This window comes from Symphodus melops (assembly GCF_947650265.1).
Source record: "Symphodus melops genome assembly, contig: scaffold_225, whole genome shotgun sequence".
Lineage (NCBI taxonomy): Eukaryota > Metazoa > Chordata > Actinopteri > Labriformes > Labridae > Symphodus > Symphodus melops.
This window is the reverse complement of record NW_027636423.1, coordinates 971-17,500: the sequence shown is the minus strand read 5'-3', so window position 1 is coordinate 17,500 and position 16,530 is coordinate 971. Positions and strand designations below refer to the sequence as shown.

The 16,530-nt window shown below is 45.9% G+C and overlaps 1 protein-coding gene and 1 long non-coding RNA gene across 3 annotated transcripts; one reads left to right on the top strand and one right to left on the bottom strand.

Annotated features, from left to right (window-relative positions):
• Positions 1-4,724: 4,724 nt before the first annotated feature.
• On the bottom strand, positions 4,725-5,156 carry LOC306819541. The gene is made up of 2 exons (XR_013778572.1): positions 5,077-5,156; positions 4,725-4,988 (listed from the first exon to the last, which is right to left on the bottom strand). It is a non-coding gene; the product is annotated as an uncharacterized lncRNA (long non-coding RNA).
• LOC306819540 (uncharacterized protein) lies at positions 4,982-16,218 on the top strand. 2 transcript variants are annotated; one of them, XM_079373356.1, is made up of 6 exons: positions 4,982-5,251; positions 6,085-6,259; positions 10,539-10,837; positions 11,352-11,406; positions 11,984-13,088; positions 14,954-16,218. In XM_079373356.1, exons 1-6 carry the CDS (start codon positions 5,111-5,113, stop codon positions 15,729-15,731), a joined length of 2,553 nt encoding a protein of 850 aa, XP_079229482.1. In that variant the 5' UTR covers positions 4,982-5,110; the 3' UTR covers positions 15,732-16,218. The 2 variants fall into 2 exon arrangements, with proteins under 2 accessions (XP_079229482.1, XP_079229481.1); XM_079373355.1 differs by having other exon boundaries at positions 11,352-11,415.
• Positions 16,219-16,530: the final 312 nt, after the last annotated feature.

Below are 16,530 nucleotides of genomic sequence, written 5' to 3'. Positions count from 1 at the left end.
TGGGTTAGGGTTAGGGACTGTAGATGAGATTTGGCCTGGGTTAGGGTCAGGGTTAGGGACTGTAGATGAGATTTGGCCTGGGTTAGGGTTAGGGACTGTAGATGAGATTTGGCCTGGGTTAGGGTTAGGGTTAGGGTTAGGGTTAGGGACTGTAGATGAGATTTGGCCTGGGTTAGGGTTAGGGTTAGGGTTAGGGTTAGGGACTGTAGATGAGATTTGGCCTGGGTTAGGGTTAGGGACTGTAGATGAGATTTGGCCTGGGTTAGGGTTAGGGACTGTAGATGAGATTTGGCCGGGGTTAGGGTTAGGGTTAGGGACTGTAGATGAGATTTGGCCTGGGTTAGGGTTAGGGACTGTAGATGAGATTTGGCCTGGGTTAGGGTTAGGGTTAGGGACTGTAGATGAGATTTGGCCTGGGTTAGGGTTAGGGACTGTAGATGAGATTTGGCCTGGGTTAGGGTTAGGGACTGTAGATGAGATTTGGCCGGGGTTAGGGTTAGGGTTAGGGACTGTAGATGAGATTTGGCCTGGGTTAGGGTTAGGGTTAGGGACTGTAGATGAGATTTGGCCTGGGTTAGGGTTAGGGTTAGGGTTAGGGACTGTAGATGAGATTTGGCCTGGGTTAGGGTTAGGGACTGTAGATGAGATCTGGCCTGGGTATTACTGGGCTGTGGTGACTGACACGCCTCTTCAGTGTCATGTGGAGGACAGTGTCTTTGGAATAGCTGAGGTGGTGGGGACACCAGAGGGGTGTGCTCCTACTATCAGGGCATCTCAGCCTCCCGGGGAAAGTTTATATCTGGGTGCTGATGGAGGTAGACCAGCTCTTTAGCCTTATAGGGCTTTTTTGTTGGGGGGGGTTGACAATTTTATGAACATGATCGTAAGGCGCAGTTGAGGGAAGGAGGTTCTCCAGTTTTGGGACCTCAGAATTTCACCTCTGCTCTTTCCAAATAATATTGTTCTGTTTGCAGGAACCTCCAGCAGGTACTGAGCAGGAACCTCCAGCAGGTACTGAGGCAGTTTGCACCAGAGTGTGAAGCAGCTGGGATAAGGGTCAGCATCCCGAAGTCCGAGGCCAAGGTTCAGTCCGAGGCCAAGGTTCAGTCCGAGGCCATGGTTCAGTCTGAGGCCAAGGTTCAGTCTGAGGCCAAGGTTCAGTCTGAGGCCATGGTTCAGTCTGAGGCCATGGTTCAGTCTGAGGCCAAGGTTCAGTCTGAGGCCATGGTTCAGTCTGAGGCCAAGGTTCAGTCTGAGGCCATGGTTCAGTCTGAGGCCATGGTTCAGTCTGAGGCCATGGTTCAGTCTGAGGCCATGGTTCAGTCTGAGGCCATGGTTCAGTCTGAGGCCAAGGTTCAGTCTGAGGCCATGGTTCAGTTTGAGGCCAAGGTTCAGTCTGAGGCCAAGGTTCAGTCTGAGGCCATGGTTCAGTCTGAGGCCATGGTTCAGTCTGAAGCCATGGTTCAGTCTGAGGCCAAGGTTCAGTCTGAGGCCATGGTTCAGTCTGAGGCCATGGTTCAGTCTGAGGCCATGGTTCAGTCTGAGGCCATGGTTCAGTCTGAGGCCATGGTTCTCTGCCAGAAAACAGTGAATCTCTCACACCAGGTGGGAGAGGTCTTCTCTGTCTTACTTGAAGGAGGCCAAGTATCTCGGGGTCTTATTCACAAGTGAGGGTGCAATGGATTGCGATTATGACAGGTGAATTGGTGCAGCAAAAACTCTTAATTTACCGGCAGCGCTTTAATCCAACCCTGAACATGGCCATAAGCTTTGCATAGTGAATAAAGGAACAAGATTGCAGATAATAGTGAAAGAAATAACTTTACTCTAAAGTTTGTCAGGTTCCAGCCTTAGAGATACGATGAGCTGGACCTTGGAGTAAAGCCGCTGCTCCTTCACATAGAAAGGAGCCAGCTGATGGTTCTGGACTCTGATCAGGATCCCCCTGATCGCCTCCCTCAATCAGCCTTCTGAGCACACCCTACTGGGAGAAGAACCTGGGGTAGAACAAGAGCAGGCTGGAGGGATTTCAAGATTCAGGATTCAAGATTTTTATTTGTCACGCGCTCATACAGATGTGCTCTGAAATGTACGGACTGTACTCCATCTGGTCTGGGAACATTTTTGGATCCCCCAGGAAGAGCTGGAAGATGTAGAGAGATTTTCTTCAACACACTGCTGCTAATATAAGGGTTAGGGTTAACAGCTGCACCACCTGCACTGTGAACAATGAGACACATGTATATAGGCTGCTGAGAAACTATCGTCATCTCTTCACTATCTATTTATTTATTTTAGGTTCTTAAGTTCAAATTACTGTGAGGCTTTTTCTGTTAGCTTGTGAATTGTATTTACCAACTAGATTTTTTTAAATTAATATTTTTATGAACAATAATGCATCAAATTGCCATCATAATCATATGTTACATACATTTTACTTTTTCTCCCACACACAGATAAACACACCTCCCACCATCAACACATTCCTGCAAACGTTTATAAAAGTACAATCTGAAATCTGTTATCACCATGAATCAGACACAAAGTAAACAGATACACAGTGAGCAAATCTATATCATATATATATATATATATATATATATATATATATATATATATATATATATATATATATATATATATCACTCCTCGGTCTAGGAAGTACTCTCCAATATACATGACATATTCTTGGCCCCGCATAATCAAAAAACCGTGTCCATATATGATGAAATATTGTAATTTTCCCTCTGGACCATGATGTCAGATACTCCGTGGGAAGCAGGTCAAATATTACCTTGTGCCAGTCTGAGAGGGTTGGTGGCTTTTGTGAAATCCATTTAAGTAATCAACTTTTCCGTGCAGCATAACTCAGCACAGTCAGCAGTTTGTGATTATGGGTGTCCTTGATCTGTGGATGTGGCATCCCTAACATACTGGGTCCATTCTCAAAACCACATTCAACTTTTCCCCCCAATAATCACCAACTGCATTTTAACCTTCAAACAGCTGAACAAACCCTGACTGAGACAGAGGTCATGTGACAGTATGAGTGATTGTCTGCAGACAGAAATATTAATAAATGATTTATTGATGCTGATCAATAGAGATGTTGTCAGATCAAATGTAAGGCCGAGCACAACATGGTGGTGTAAATATAGATTTGAGACAGTCACACACAGGTTCAGTTTCAGGTGACTTTATTTGATTCAGACAGTTAGCTCTCCCCGAACACTAACCCACAGTACATGTGTGTTCACACACACACGCATGCTTACAGGAGCAGTTTTTGCAGATAACATTAAGTGAACTTTTTAAGTTTGTGAAATGACATCAAACATTTAGAAAACATTGTTGATTTTTGTTGAGCTGTGTTCTTCATCTATTTTCTTCAAAGACTCCATCAGACCTGCTAAATAAGAGTCTTTACATGTGATTCAAATCTGCAGTGATGACTGTGTGCACTGTGATCAACAGATTGATGTCTCCTTCTAAATGTTCAGGGCAGTGCTGAAGCTTCAACACAGATTGTTCAACTGTCCAGAGTGAACAGCTCTAAGTCATCTCGTTGTACAACTTGTAAAATGACAATAAAGGCATTCTATTCTATTCTATTCTATTCTATTGTCAAGCTAACATAGTGCAGACGTGATGGAACAAAACAAAGAAATACATTAAGATTCAAAATCTGTGTTAGATTCAGTTCCACATTAAATATGTAACTTCCAAAAATACTGCATTTAAAGTGATACCGCATGGCCATCAGGTTAATTACCTAATAGTCAAACGATTGATATATAGCTACAAGTTGTATTATAATCATCACCCACAAAAAGTGAACGTTTAACTGATGTGAAAAAGATGATGTTCACTGTCTATCTGTGTTGCCTGTATAAAAAAAGAGTCAGGTTTGATTTTCTGCCAAAGTTCCAGTCTGTGTGTTTTCATCCTCCTCACGACGCTCCGCTGACAAAAATCAACAGACAAACTACAAACGCATCACACACTCCTGGTGTTCAGCTGCACAGCCAGAGGCCGCCTTTATTATATTATTTAATGTCATATTATCATATTATACATTATCTTGATTTATTTTATGTTATTTTATATTTTATTATTTGATACATTATTTGATATTTTAATGTTATTTTAAATTATATCAAATTATTACTATCATTGTTGATGTATATTTTTTTCTAAATGTATTATGTTATTATATTAAATTATTACTATAATTACTATTACTATAATTATTACTATAATTTAATTTTATATTATATTATTTTTTAATTTTTAATATTTTATAATGTTATTTCACATTATATTACATTTTTAGTATTATTTTATATTTTATTTTATATTAAGGTTAGGGCTCTTATTTGTGTAACGTCATGTGTCTGTTTACTTCCTCCTGCAGTCATTGTCCGACGGGGGCCTTCAAAATAAAATAAAATTTGAATTTGAAAATTTGAACTATCTAAAATAGATATAAAACTTGCTCATCGTTTCGACACTATAGATTGAAAGTGCTAAAAGTCGACCTGCTTCATGACGTCATGTAGTCACCAGGAAAGTGACGTTATGGAAGCTGTGATGTGTATTATGTGTGATAGATAGATCTCGACACCTTATTGTGACAGGTCAGTAAACCGGATGTATACAGAGCGCCATATTGACAGCAGAACACTTCCGGTCTGTGTTTTTGATATAATAACAGTTACAGTTGGTTTTCGACCATTTTTTACCCGGACCCGGACCACCGAGTCTGAACCGGATCCTCTCAGCTGGACTCACACCGGACCACCGAGTCTGAACCTGATCCTCTCAGCTGGACTCACACCGGACCACCGAGTCTGAACCTGATCCTCTCAGCTGGACTCACACCGGACCACCGAGTCTGAACCTGATCCTCTCAGCTGGACTCACACCGGACCACCGAGTCTGAACCTGATCCTCTCAGCTGGACTCACACCGGACCACCGAGTCTGAACCTGATCCTCTCAGCTGGACTAGCACTGGACCACCGAGTCTGAACCTGATCCTCTCAGCTGGACTAGCACTGGACCAGCGAGTCCGAACCGGATCCCGTTCTTGTCATTAAGTTCTCCCGAGCATGCAGCACCCCGACACCTTCCGACGTCTGACCGACCGGATCCTGGACGAGGCAATTCAGTCCGCCGTGTCTGTCCTCCTGAAGGACCGGGACCCAGACCGGGACCAGGACCAGGATTGGACGCACCGGGACCAGGAGCGGGTGAGGAGTTAGTAATGTGAAGTGCAGCAGTATAATGATACAAATATGAATAATGAAAATATTATTATTAATAATGCAAATGATAATAATAATAACAACAACAATATTAATATTTGTAATAATAATTTGAATAACAATAAAAACAATGATAATAATATTTGTAATAATAATATGAATAACAATAAAAACAATGATAATAATATTTGTAATAATAATTTGAATAACAATAAAAACAATGATAATAATATTTGTAATAATAATAATATGAATAACAATATAAACAACAATAATAATATTTGTAATAATAATATGAATAACAATAAAAACAATGATAATAATATTTGTAATAATAATATGAATAACAATAAAAACAATGATAATAATAATTGAATACAGCAGATCTATAAACAAGTTTAGTGCTTATTGAAAATGAATTATCACTCAATCTTCAGAAAGGATTATTACAAATGGACAATCTGAAAACAATCTGTATTTCAGTCAAACTAACCTCAAACTCTCCCCGTGTTCGTCTTTGTCCATGTCTCTCGTGGGAGTGGCCTAACCCATCTTCGTCCCCAAAGTGTTTTTTGTCTTGATTCAATAATTCATCTATAGCATCATCATAAATCCAAGTTTGTATTATTGTGCTGTCAACCTGCGATGCTTCTCATTCTGTTCTCTGTTGGGATCATCGCTTCCTCTCCCTCCGATCCGATCCATTCAGAACCCCGTGGTTCAACACTTTTTAAGAATATGGGCCCAATTCAGGACAGATGTTTCTCTTGTAAGCCCGGTTGAAGGGTTCGGCTAACCCTTGCTTTTGTTTGTTTCAGGTCCGACTCTCCGCCGTCCTGCACGCCATGAGCAGAGAAGCTGCTCGTCAGATCTGCAGAGTGTTCAAAGAGCTTTACAGCAGTTTGCTGAGGGACAGCCGAGTCCTGACAGACAGACTGGAACACCTGGAGTCTGAGCTGAAGGCAAAGACTGTGTATACAATCAAACCTTCAGGTAAATCTCAAATATCATGAACACCTGTGATGGAGGTGAACACTGGTGAACACCTGTGATGGAGGTGAACACTGGTGAACACCTGTGATGGAGGTGAACACCTGTGATGGAGGTGAACACCTGTGATGGAGGTGAACACCTGTGATGGAGGTGAACACTGGTAAACACCTGTGATGGAGGTAAACACCTGTGATGGAGGTAAACACCTGTGATGGAGGTGAACACCTGTGATGGTGGTGAACACCTGTGATGGAGGTGAACACTGGTAAACACCTGTGATGGAGGTGAACACCTGTGATGGAGGTGAACACCTGTGATGGAGGTGAACACCTGTGATGGAGGTGAACACCTGTGATGGAGGTGAACACTGGTGAACGCCTGTGATGGAGGTGAACACCTGTAATGGAGGTGAACACCTGTGATGGAGGTGAACACCTGTAATGGAGGTGAACACCTGTGATGGAGGTGAACACCTGTAATGGAGGTGAACACCTGTGATGGAGGTGAACACTGGTGAACGCCTGTGATGGAGGTGAACACTGGTGAACACCTGTGATGGAGGTGAACACCTGTGATGGAGGTGAACACCTGTAATGGAGGTGAACACTGGTAAACACCTGTGATGGAGGTGAACACCTGTGATGGAGGTGAACACCTGTGATGGAGGTGAACACCTGTGATGGAGGTAAACACCTGTGATGGAGGTAAACACTGGTGAACACCTGTGATGGAGGTGAACACCTGTGATGGAGGTGAACACTGGTGAACACCTGTGATGGAGGTGAACACCTGTGATGGAGGTAAACACTGGTGATGGAGGTGAACACCTGTGATGGAGGTGAACACTGGTGAACACCTGTGATGGAGGTAAACACTGGTGAACACCTGTGATGGAGGTGAACACTGGTGATGGAGGTAAACACCTGTGATGGAGGTGAACACTGGTGAACACCTGTGATGGAGGTGAACACCTGTGATGGAGGTGAACACTGGTGAACACCTGTGATGGAGGTGAACACTGGTAAACACCTGTGATGGAGGTAAACACTGGTGAACACCTGTGATGGAGGTAAACACCTGTGATGGAGGTAAACACCTGTGATGGAGGTGAACACCTGTGATGGAGGTGAACACTGGTAAACACCTGTGATGGAGGTAAACACCTGTGATGGAGGTAAACACCTGTGATGGAGGTGAACACCTGTGATGGAGGTGAACACTGGTAAACACCTGTGATGGAGGTGAACACCTGTGATGGAGGTAAACACCTGTGATGGAGGTGAACACCTGTGATGGAGGTGAACACTGGTAAACACCTGTGATGGAGGTGAACACCTGTGATGGAGGTGAACACCTGTGATGGAGGTGAACACCTGTGATGGAGGTGAACACTGGTGAACGCCTGTGATGGAGGTGAACACCTGTAATGGAGGTGAACACCTGTGATGGAGGTGAACACCTGTAATGGAGGTGAACACCTGTGATGGAGGTGAACACCTGTAATGGAGGTGAACACCTGTGATGGAGGTGAACACTGGTGAACGCCTGTGATGGAGGTGAACACTGGTGAACACCTGTGATGGAGGTGAACACCTGTGATGGAGGTGAACACCTGTAATGGAGGTGAACACTGGTAAACACCTGTGATGGAGGTGAACACCTGTGATGGAGGTGAACACCTGTGATGGAGGTAAACACCTGTGATGGAGGTGAACACCTGTGATGGAGGTGAACACCTGTGATGGAGGTAAACACCTGTGATGGAGGTGAACACCTGTGATGGAGGTGAACACCTGTGATGGAGGTAAACACCTGTGATGGAGGTAAACACTGGTGAACACCTGTGATGGAGGTGAACACCTGTGATGGAGGTGAACACTGGTGAACACCTGTGATGGAGGTGAACACTGGTGAACACCTGTGATGGAGGTGAACACCTGTGATGGAGGTAAACACTGGTGATGGAGGTGAACACCTGTGATGGAGGTGAACACCTGTAATGGAGGTGAACACTGGTAAACACCTGTGATGGAGGTGAACATCTGTGATGGAGGTGAACACCTGTGATGGAGGTAAACACTGGTGATGGAGGTGAACACCTGTGATGGAGGTGAACACTGGTGAACACCTGTGATGGAGGTAAACACTGGTGAACACCTGTGATGGAGGTGAACACTGGTGATGGAGGTAAACACCTGTGATGGAGGTGAACACTGGTGAACACCTGTGATGGAGGTGAACACCTGTGATGGAGGTGAACACTGGTAAACACCTGTGATGGAGGTAAACACTGGTGAACACCTGTGATGGAGGTAAACACTGGTAAACACCTGTGATGGAGGTGAACACCTGTGATGGAGGTGAACACCTGTGATGGAGGTGAACACTGGTGAACACCTGTGATGGAGGTGAACACCTGTGATGGAGGTGAACACTGGTGATGGAGGTGAACACCTGCGATGGAGGTGAACACCTGTGATGGAGGTAAACACCTGTGATGGAGGTGAACACTGGTGAACACCTGTGATGGAGGTGAACACCTGTGATGGAGGTAAACACCTGTGATGGAGGTGAACACTGGTGAACACCTGTGATGGAGGTGAACACTGGTGAACACCTGTGATGGAGGTGAACACCTGTGATGGAGGTGAACACCTGTGATGGAGGTGAACACCTGTGATGGAGGTGAACACCTGTAATGGAGGTGAACACTGGTAAACACCTGTGATGGAGGTGAACACCTGTGATGGAGGTGAACACTGGTAAACACCTGTGATGGAGGTGAACACCTGTGATGGAGGTGAACACCTGTGATGGAGGTGAACACTGGTAAACACCTGTGATGGAGGTGAACACCTGTGATGGAGGTGAACACTGGTAAACACCTGTGATGGAGGTGAACACCTGTGATGGAGGTGGACACTGGTGATGGAGGTGAACACCTGTGATGGAGGTGAACACCTGTGATGGAGGTGAACACCTGTGATGGAGGTGAACACTGGTGATGGAGGTGAACACCTGTGATGGAGGTGAACACCTGTGATGGAGGTGAACACTGGTGATGGAGGTGAACACCTGTGATGGAGGTGAACACCTGTGATGGAGGTGAACACCTGTGATGGAGGTGAACACTGGTGATGGAGGTGAACACTGGTGATGGAGGTGAACACCTGTGATGGAGGTGAACACTGGTGATGGAGGTGAACACTGGTGATGGAGGTGAACACCTGTGATGGAGGTGAACACCTGTGATGGAGGTGAACACTGGTGAACACCTGTGATGGAGGTGAACACCTGTGATGGAGGTGAACACTGGTGAACACCTGTGATGGAGGTGAACACCTGTGATGGAGGTGAACACCTGTGATGGAGGTGAACACTGGTGAACACCTGTGATGGAGGTGAACACTGGTGAACACCTGTGATGGAGGTGAACACCTGTGATGGAGGTGAACACTGGTGATGGAGGTGAACACTGGTGATGGAGGTGAACACCTGTGATGGAGGTGAACACCTGTGATGGAGGTGAACACCTGTGATGGAGGTAAACACCTGTGATGGAGGTGAACACTGGTGAACACCTGTGATGGAGGTGAACACCTGTGATGGAGGTGAACACTGGTGAACACCTGTGATGGAGGTGAACACTGGTGAACACCTGTGATGGAGGTGGACACTGGTGATGGAGGTGAACACCTGTGATGGAGGTGAACACTGGTGATGGAGGTGAACACCTGTGATGGAGGTGAACACCTGTGATGGAGGTGAACACCTGTGATGGAGGTGAACACTGGTGATGGAGGTGAACACCTGTGATGGAGGTGAACACTGGTGATGGAGGTGAACACCTGTGATGGAGGTGAACACCTGTGATGGAGGTGAACACTGGTGATGGAGGTGAACACCTGTGATGGAGGTGAACACCTGTGATGGAGGTGAACACACCTGTGATGGAGGTGAACACCTGTGATGGAGGTGAACACTGGTGATGGAGGTGAACACCTGTGATGGAGGTGGACACTGGTGATGGAGGTGAACACCTGTGATGGAGGTGAACACCTGTGATGGAGGTGAACACCTGTGATGGAGGTGAACACCTGTGATGGAGGTGAACACCTGTGATGGAGGTGAACACCTGTGATGGAGGTGAACACCTGTGATGGAGGTGAACTTTACTCAGTTTTAGTTTTCATACAAAATCTGGAACTTTTAATTTGAAGCTCCACTTTGATTATGGGTAAAATATCCGGTTTCTTTTTTCCATGTCCTGATTTTTCAGATGGCCCCGCCCTCTCCTTGGACATTAACACATTAGGTGCCAACCCTGCTGCACCTCTTGTCACCATCCCCAACCGAGCCAAGTCAAGTCGAAGCAGAGGAACATCTGAGGGACCTCTGGTCATCATCAGCCAGCCAAGGCAAGGACCAATCACAGGCCGGAGCAGCACCAACGTTCATGCTAAACATTGGAATAAACAACCCTCCATGACATCACTTCCTGTAACTAATGATCAGCCAATCAGAAAGCCAACAGGCCAAGAAGAAACACCAACCACAGAAGAAGAACAGGCTGATGATGTAAGTGTTGGCAGGACTCATTAGACCAATTTTTTTTATTTTTTTTTTATACTTAATTGATTTCAGTATCAAACTTTATTTAATTCATAACAAGCGTCATCTCGAGACACTTTACAGAGAGCGAGACTTTAGTCACTGTGAGGCAGCCTCCTTCTGATGTCATGACTGTGAGCATCGTGGAGCAAGCTGAGAGACACACCAACATACATTTCAACACACACACACACACACACACACACACACACACACACACACACACACACACATATTTCATTTATCAGTAATTCATAGTTTTGGGTGTCTTTGTTTTTGAAGCTGATTTATAGAAACCCGATTAATAACAGGCCTGCATTTTATATTATACAATTACTGATCAATCAATAGTAAACTCATTAGGAATTAACCACTAATGAATCATTAATAATCAATGATCAATTCATCCTCAAGTAATAATTCATGATTAATGTCAACAAAGAAAGCATCAATGTCCGATCAATCTCTCCTCACATTTCAGAAAACAGCAATGAAGACGGACTGTTTGGAACAGACATCACCTGAAGAATACCCAGGTAAGACAGGTGAGGCAGGTAAGACAGGTTACACCTGAGTGAGACAGGTAACAGACAGGTAACAGACAGGTTACACCTGAGTGAGACAGGTAACAGACAGGTTACACCTGAGTGAGACAGGTAACAGACAGGTAACAGACAGGTTACACCTGAGTGAGACAGGTAACAGACAGGTTACACCTGAGTGAGACAGGTAACAGAGGTGTCAGAGAGCCACAGGAGGGCCTCCTCCTCTCAGCACCATATGAATGTAAATGTAATTTCATTATCACAGAGTCACTGTCTCAGACGGACAGGATACAGGAAACTTCAAACAACCACTGTAATGTAGAGATCACCATTTGTTAAGTGTAAGGTCACCTCCCTCTATCTCTCTGTATAAAAGGACTTGTAATGTAAAGGTTAGACAGAAGACGCTCTGCCTCTCCTCCGTGCTGCACGTATTAAAAGAGATCTGATTCAAGCGCCGCCGTCAAGTTCTTCTTTTGAGAATTAGCAACTCTCCACCTCGTAAAAGGGAATTTCCACGACAGAAGGCTGAGTCGGGCCTGATCTCTCTCTCTCTTATTTTTTCAAGCTCTGGAGGAGGAGCAGGCGGGGCTGGAGACTGAGGAGCAGGCGGGGCTGGAGACTGAGGAGCAGGCGGGGCTGGAGACTGAGAAGCAGGCGGGGCTGGAGACTGAGGAGCAGGCGGGGCTGGAGACTGAGAAGCAGGCGGGGCTGGAGACTGAGGAGCAGGCGGGGCTGGAGACTGAGGAGCAGGCGGGGCTGGAGACTGAGGAGCAGGCGGGGCTGGAGACTGAGGAGCAGGCGGGGCTGGAGACTGAGGAGCAGGCGGGGCTGGAGACTGAGAAGCAGGCGGGGCTGGAGACTGAGGAGCAGGCGGGGCTGGAGACTGAGGAGCAGGCGGGGCTGGAGACTGAGGAGGAGCAGCTGAAGGAGCAGCAGAGGAGGAGGAGGAGGGAGCTGTATAGAGAGAAGAGATTCTTCTGTGAGCTCTGTAACAAAGGCTTCCATCAGAATCACCAGCTGAGGAAACACGTGGCCAGTCATGTCAAACCGTTCCCGTGCACTTCCTGTGACAAAGGTTTCTTTAAAGCTTCAAGCCTGCAGCGCCACCTGCTGGTCCACCAGCTGAGCGAGGCCCGGGAGAGCGACCCTGACCGCCTGCTGCACTGCGATCAGTGTGACAGGAAGTTTGATCGACTGCGACAGCTCCGGGTCCACCAGGCGTCTCACCAGCTGCAGAAATCGCCTCTGAAGTGTCAGGTGTGCGACCGCAGCTTCACGTCAGCCGGCTCGCTCAGGTACCACCAGGTGTCCCATGCCCAGGTGAAGCCCTTCACATGTGGCGCCTGTGGGAAAGGCTTCACCAGGAAGAAGAGCCTCCTAGAGCACCAGACCATCCACACTGGTGCCAGGCCGTACCGCTGTCCCACCTGTGGGAAGAACTTCTCCACTGCTGGAAACCTGCGCGTCCACCAGAGGTCGCACTCGGAGGAGCGGCCGCACAAGTGCAGCGAGTGCAACAAAGCCTTCAAGTGTAAGATGGGTCTGCTGCAGCACCGACTCGTCCACTCGGGAGAGAAACCCTTCATGTGTCAGACCTGCGGACTGAGCTTCAGCCTCAAGTACAACTTCCAGAGACACCTGCGCATCCATAACGGAGAGAAACCATACAGGTACTGAGATAGAGTATGTTCCCTGTGTCACTACACCTGAGCACCAGGTGAGTCATTCTGCTCTGATCGTCAGCGCATCAACAGCTTACCTTCTTACACTGACCGTTTACCTGCAACAGGTGTGACAGTTCAAACAGTATCATCTTTACTGTGTAGTTAAACTGCCCAGGTAAAGTGTCTGCACATCTACAGGTGACTAGAACCATCATGGCACCTCTTCTCCTGACCAAGTGGGCGTGGCCAATCATGTTAGACTGACAGCTCAACAGCCCTGTTTTATAGAACACTGTGAACTATCTGATAACACACCTGTCCTACATGACTAATGTAATAACACACCTGTCCTACATGACTAATGTAACAACACACCTGTCCTACATGACTAATGTAACAACACACCTGTCCTGCATGACTAATGTAATAACACACCTGTCCTACATGACTAATGTAATAACACACCTGTCCTACATGACTAATGTAATAACACACCTGTCCTGCATGACTAATGTAATAACACACCTGTCCTGTAATAACACACCTGTCCTACATGACTAATGTAATAACACACCTGTCCTGCATGACTAATGTAATAACACACCTGTCCTACATGACTAATGTAATAACACACCTGTCCTACATGACTAATGTAATAACACACCTGTCCTGCATGACTAATGTAATAACACACCTGTCCTACATGACTAATGTAATAACACACCTGTCCTACATGACTAATGTAATAACACACCTGTCCTGCATGACTAATGTAATAACACACCTGTCCTGTAATAACACACCTGTCCTGTAATAACACACCTGTCCTGTAATAACACACCTGTCCTACATGACTAATGTAATAACACACCTGTCCTGTAATAACACACCTGTCCTACATGACTAATGTAATAACACACCTGTCCTGTAATAACACACCTGTCCTACATGACTAATGTAATAACACACCTGTCCTGTAACAACACACCTGTCCTACATGACTAATGTAATAACACACCTGTCCTACATGACTAATGTAATAACACACCTGTCCTACATGACTAATGTAATAACACACCTGTCCTACATGACTAATGTAATAACACACCTGTCCTACATGACTAATGTAATAACACACCTGTCCTGTAATAACACACCTGTCCTGTAATAACACACCTGTCCTGTAATAACACACCTGTCCTACATGACTAATGTAATAACACACCTGTCCTGTAACAACACACCTGTCCTACATGACTAATGTAATAACACACCTGTCCTGTAACAACACACCTGTCCTACATGACTAATGTAATAACACACCTGTCCTACATGACTAATGTAATAACACACCTGTCCTACATGACTAATGTAATAACACACCTGTCCTACATGACTAATGTAATAACACACCTGTCCTGTAATAACACACCTGTCCTACATGACTAATGTAATAACACACCTGTCCTGTAATAACACACCTGTCCTGTAATAACACACCTGTCCTACATGATTAATGTAATAACACACCTGTCCTGTAATAACACACCTGTCCTGTAATAACACACCTGTCCTGTAATAACACACCTGTCCTGTAATAACACACCTGTAATGTAACAACACACCTGTCCTACATGACTAATGTAATAACACACCTGTCCTGTAATAACACACCTGTCCTGTAATAACACACCTGTCCTACATGATTAATGTAATAACACACCTGTCCTGTAATAACACACCTGTCCTGTAATAACACACCTGTCCTGTAATAACACACCTGTCCTGTAACAACACACCTGTCCTACATGATTATTGTGATGACACATCAGAGTTGATGTTTTTCTCCTCTCTGTTCTGTCTTACCTCAGGTGTGATAAATGTGGAGAGCGGTTCACAGGTACCTGGGCATTGAAGACACACATGCAGGTGCACGGCGTGGAGAAGACGTTTATGTGCGACCTCTGTGGGAAGACGTTTTTCTATAACTGTCAGCTGCAGAAGCACCAGCGGCTCGTCCACAATGAAAAGGTTGGAGAGCGTGCAGGGAGACGCAGGGCGGCTGTGGTGAAACCGTTCAGCTGTGAAACCTGCCTAAAAACCTTCAGCACAGTGACGGTGCTGAAGACGCACGAGAAGAGCCACGCTGAGAACAAAGAATTCACCTGTGACACCTGCGGGAAGTCGTTCCACCTGCGACATCTGTATCTGTACCACATGAGGCAGCATAGTGGCGACCGGCCGTTCGTCTGTGGCGTCTGCCAGAAAGGCTTCTTGCTCATGACGCAGCTGAAGCAGCACGAGCTGCTGCACACTGGAGTCAAACCGCACAGGTGTGACGAGTGTGGGAAACAGTTCAGAACGTCTCAGAACTTTCACCGCCACCGCCTAGTCCACACTGGAGAGAAACCCTACGAGTGCACTGTGTGCAGCAGGAAGTTTAGGCAATCCAACCAGCTCAAATCTCACATGCAGATCCACACCGGGGTGAAGCTGTACACCTGCGATCGCTGTGGGCGGGGCTTCTCTGACTCCCGTCAGATGAAGAAACACCGCTGTGGAGACGAGTGTGAAAGGTTGGAGTCAGGCTGCAGACGCAGAAAACAGAAGAACCTTTTCCCGTGGTCGGAGAGTTTCTCAAATGAATAACAAAAAAAACCAATCCTTCTGGTTCCCAGTTAGTTTTTAGCTAATCTGAGCGTACAGACTGAAAACAGACCCAAAGAGCAGCTGGTTGGTTGCCTTACAGAGTGAAGGACCCTAACCCAGAAACTTCTGCCCGTCTCTTAATCCCAAAGATATATACTGAGCTCACTGTTTCACATGCTAACTGCTGTATCCTGACTAAAAGTGATAAACTGAGAAGAATTGTATTTCTTTTGGTTTCTGAATGACTGACTCACCTGCAGCAGGTGTTTTAGATATTCTCTTTATTTCTAGACAGACAGACAAAAAATATTGGACTTGATAACATCAGGTAACTTGGGTGTCTGAGCTCATTGACTGAATCAGAATAATGTGAATAAAAAAACTAAAACTTTGTGTTTTTCCTTGTTAAAATCCAAAGTGAATATTTTCCTCTATTCAAAGTTCTTTTGCTGTTTCCTTTCACAATAAAAGACCAGTTCACTGAAAAGATTTCTGTCTAATCTATTACGGCAAGCAGCAACCTCTATTGTTGAAACATGAAGCTGACGTTGAAGTGTAACCTCCTGCAGTACCTGGAGTGTCCACTAGAGGCTGGCTGCAGTACCTGGAGTGTCCACTAGAGGCTGGCTGCAGTACCTGGAGTGTCCACTAGAGGCTGGCTGCAGTTCCTGGAGTGTCCACTAGAGGCTGGCTGCAGTACCTGGAGTGTCCACTAGAGGCTGGCTGCAGTACCTGGAGTGTCCACTAGAGGCTGGCTGCAGTACCTGGAGTGTCCACTAGAGGCTGGCTGCAGTACCTG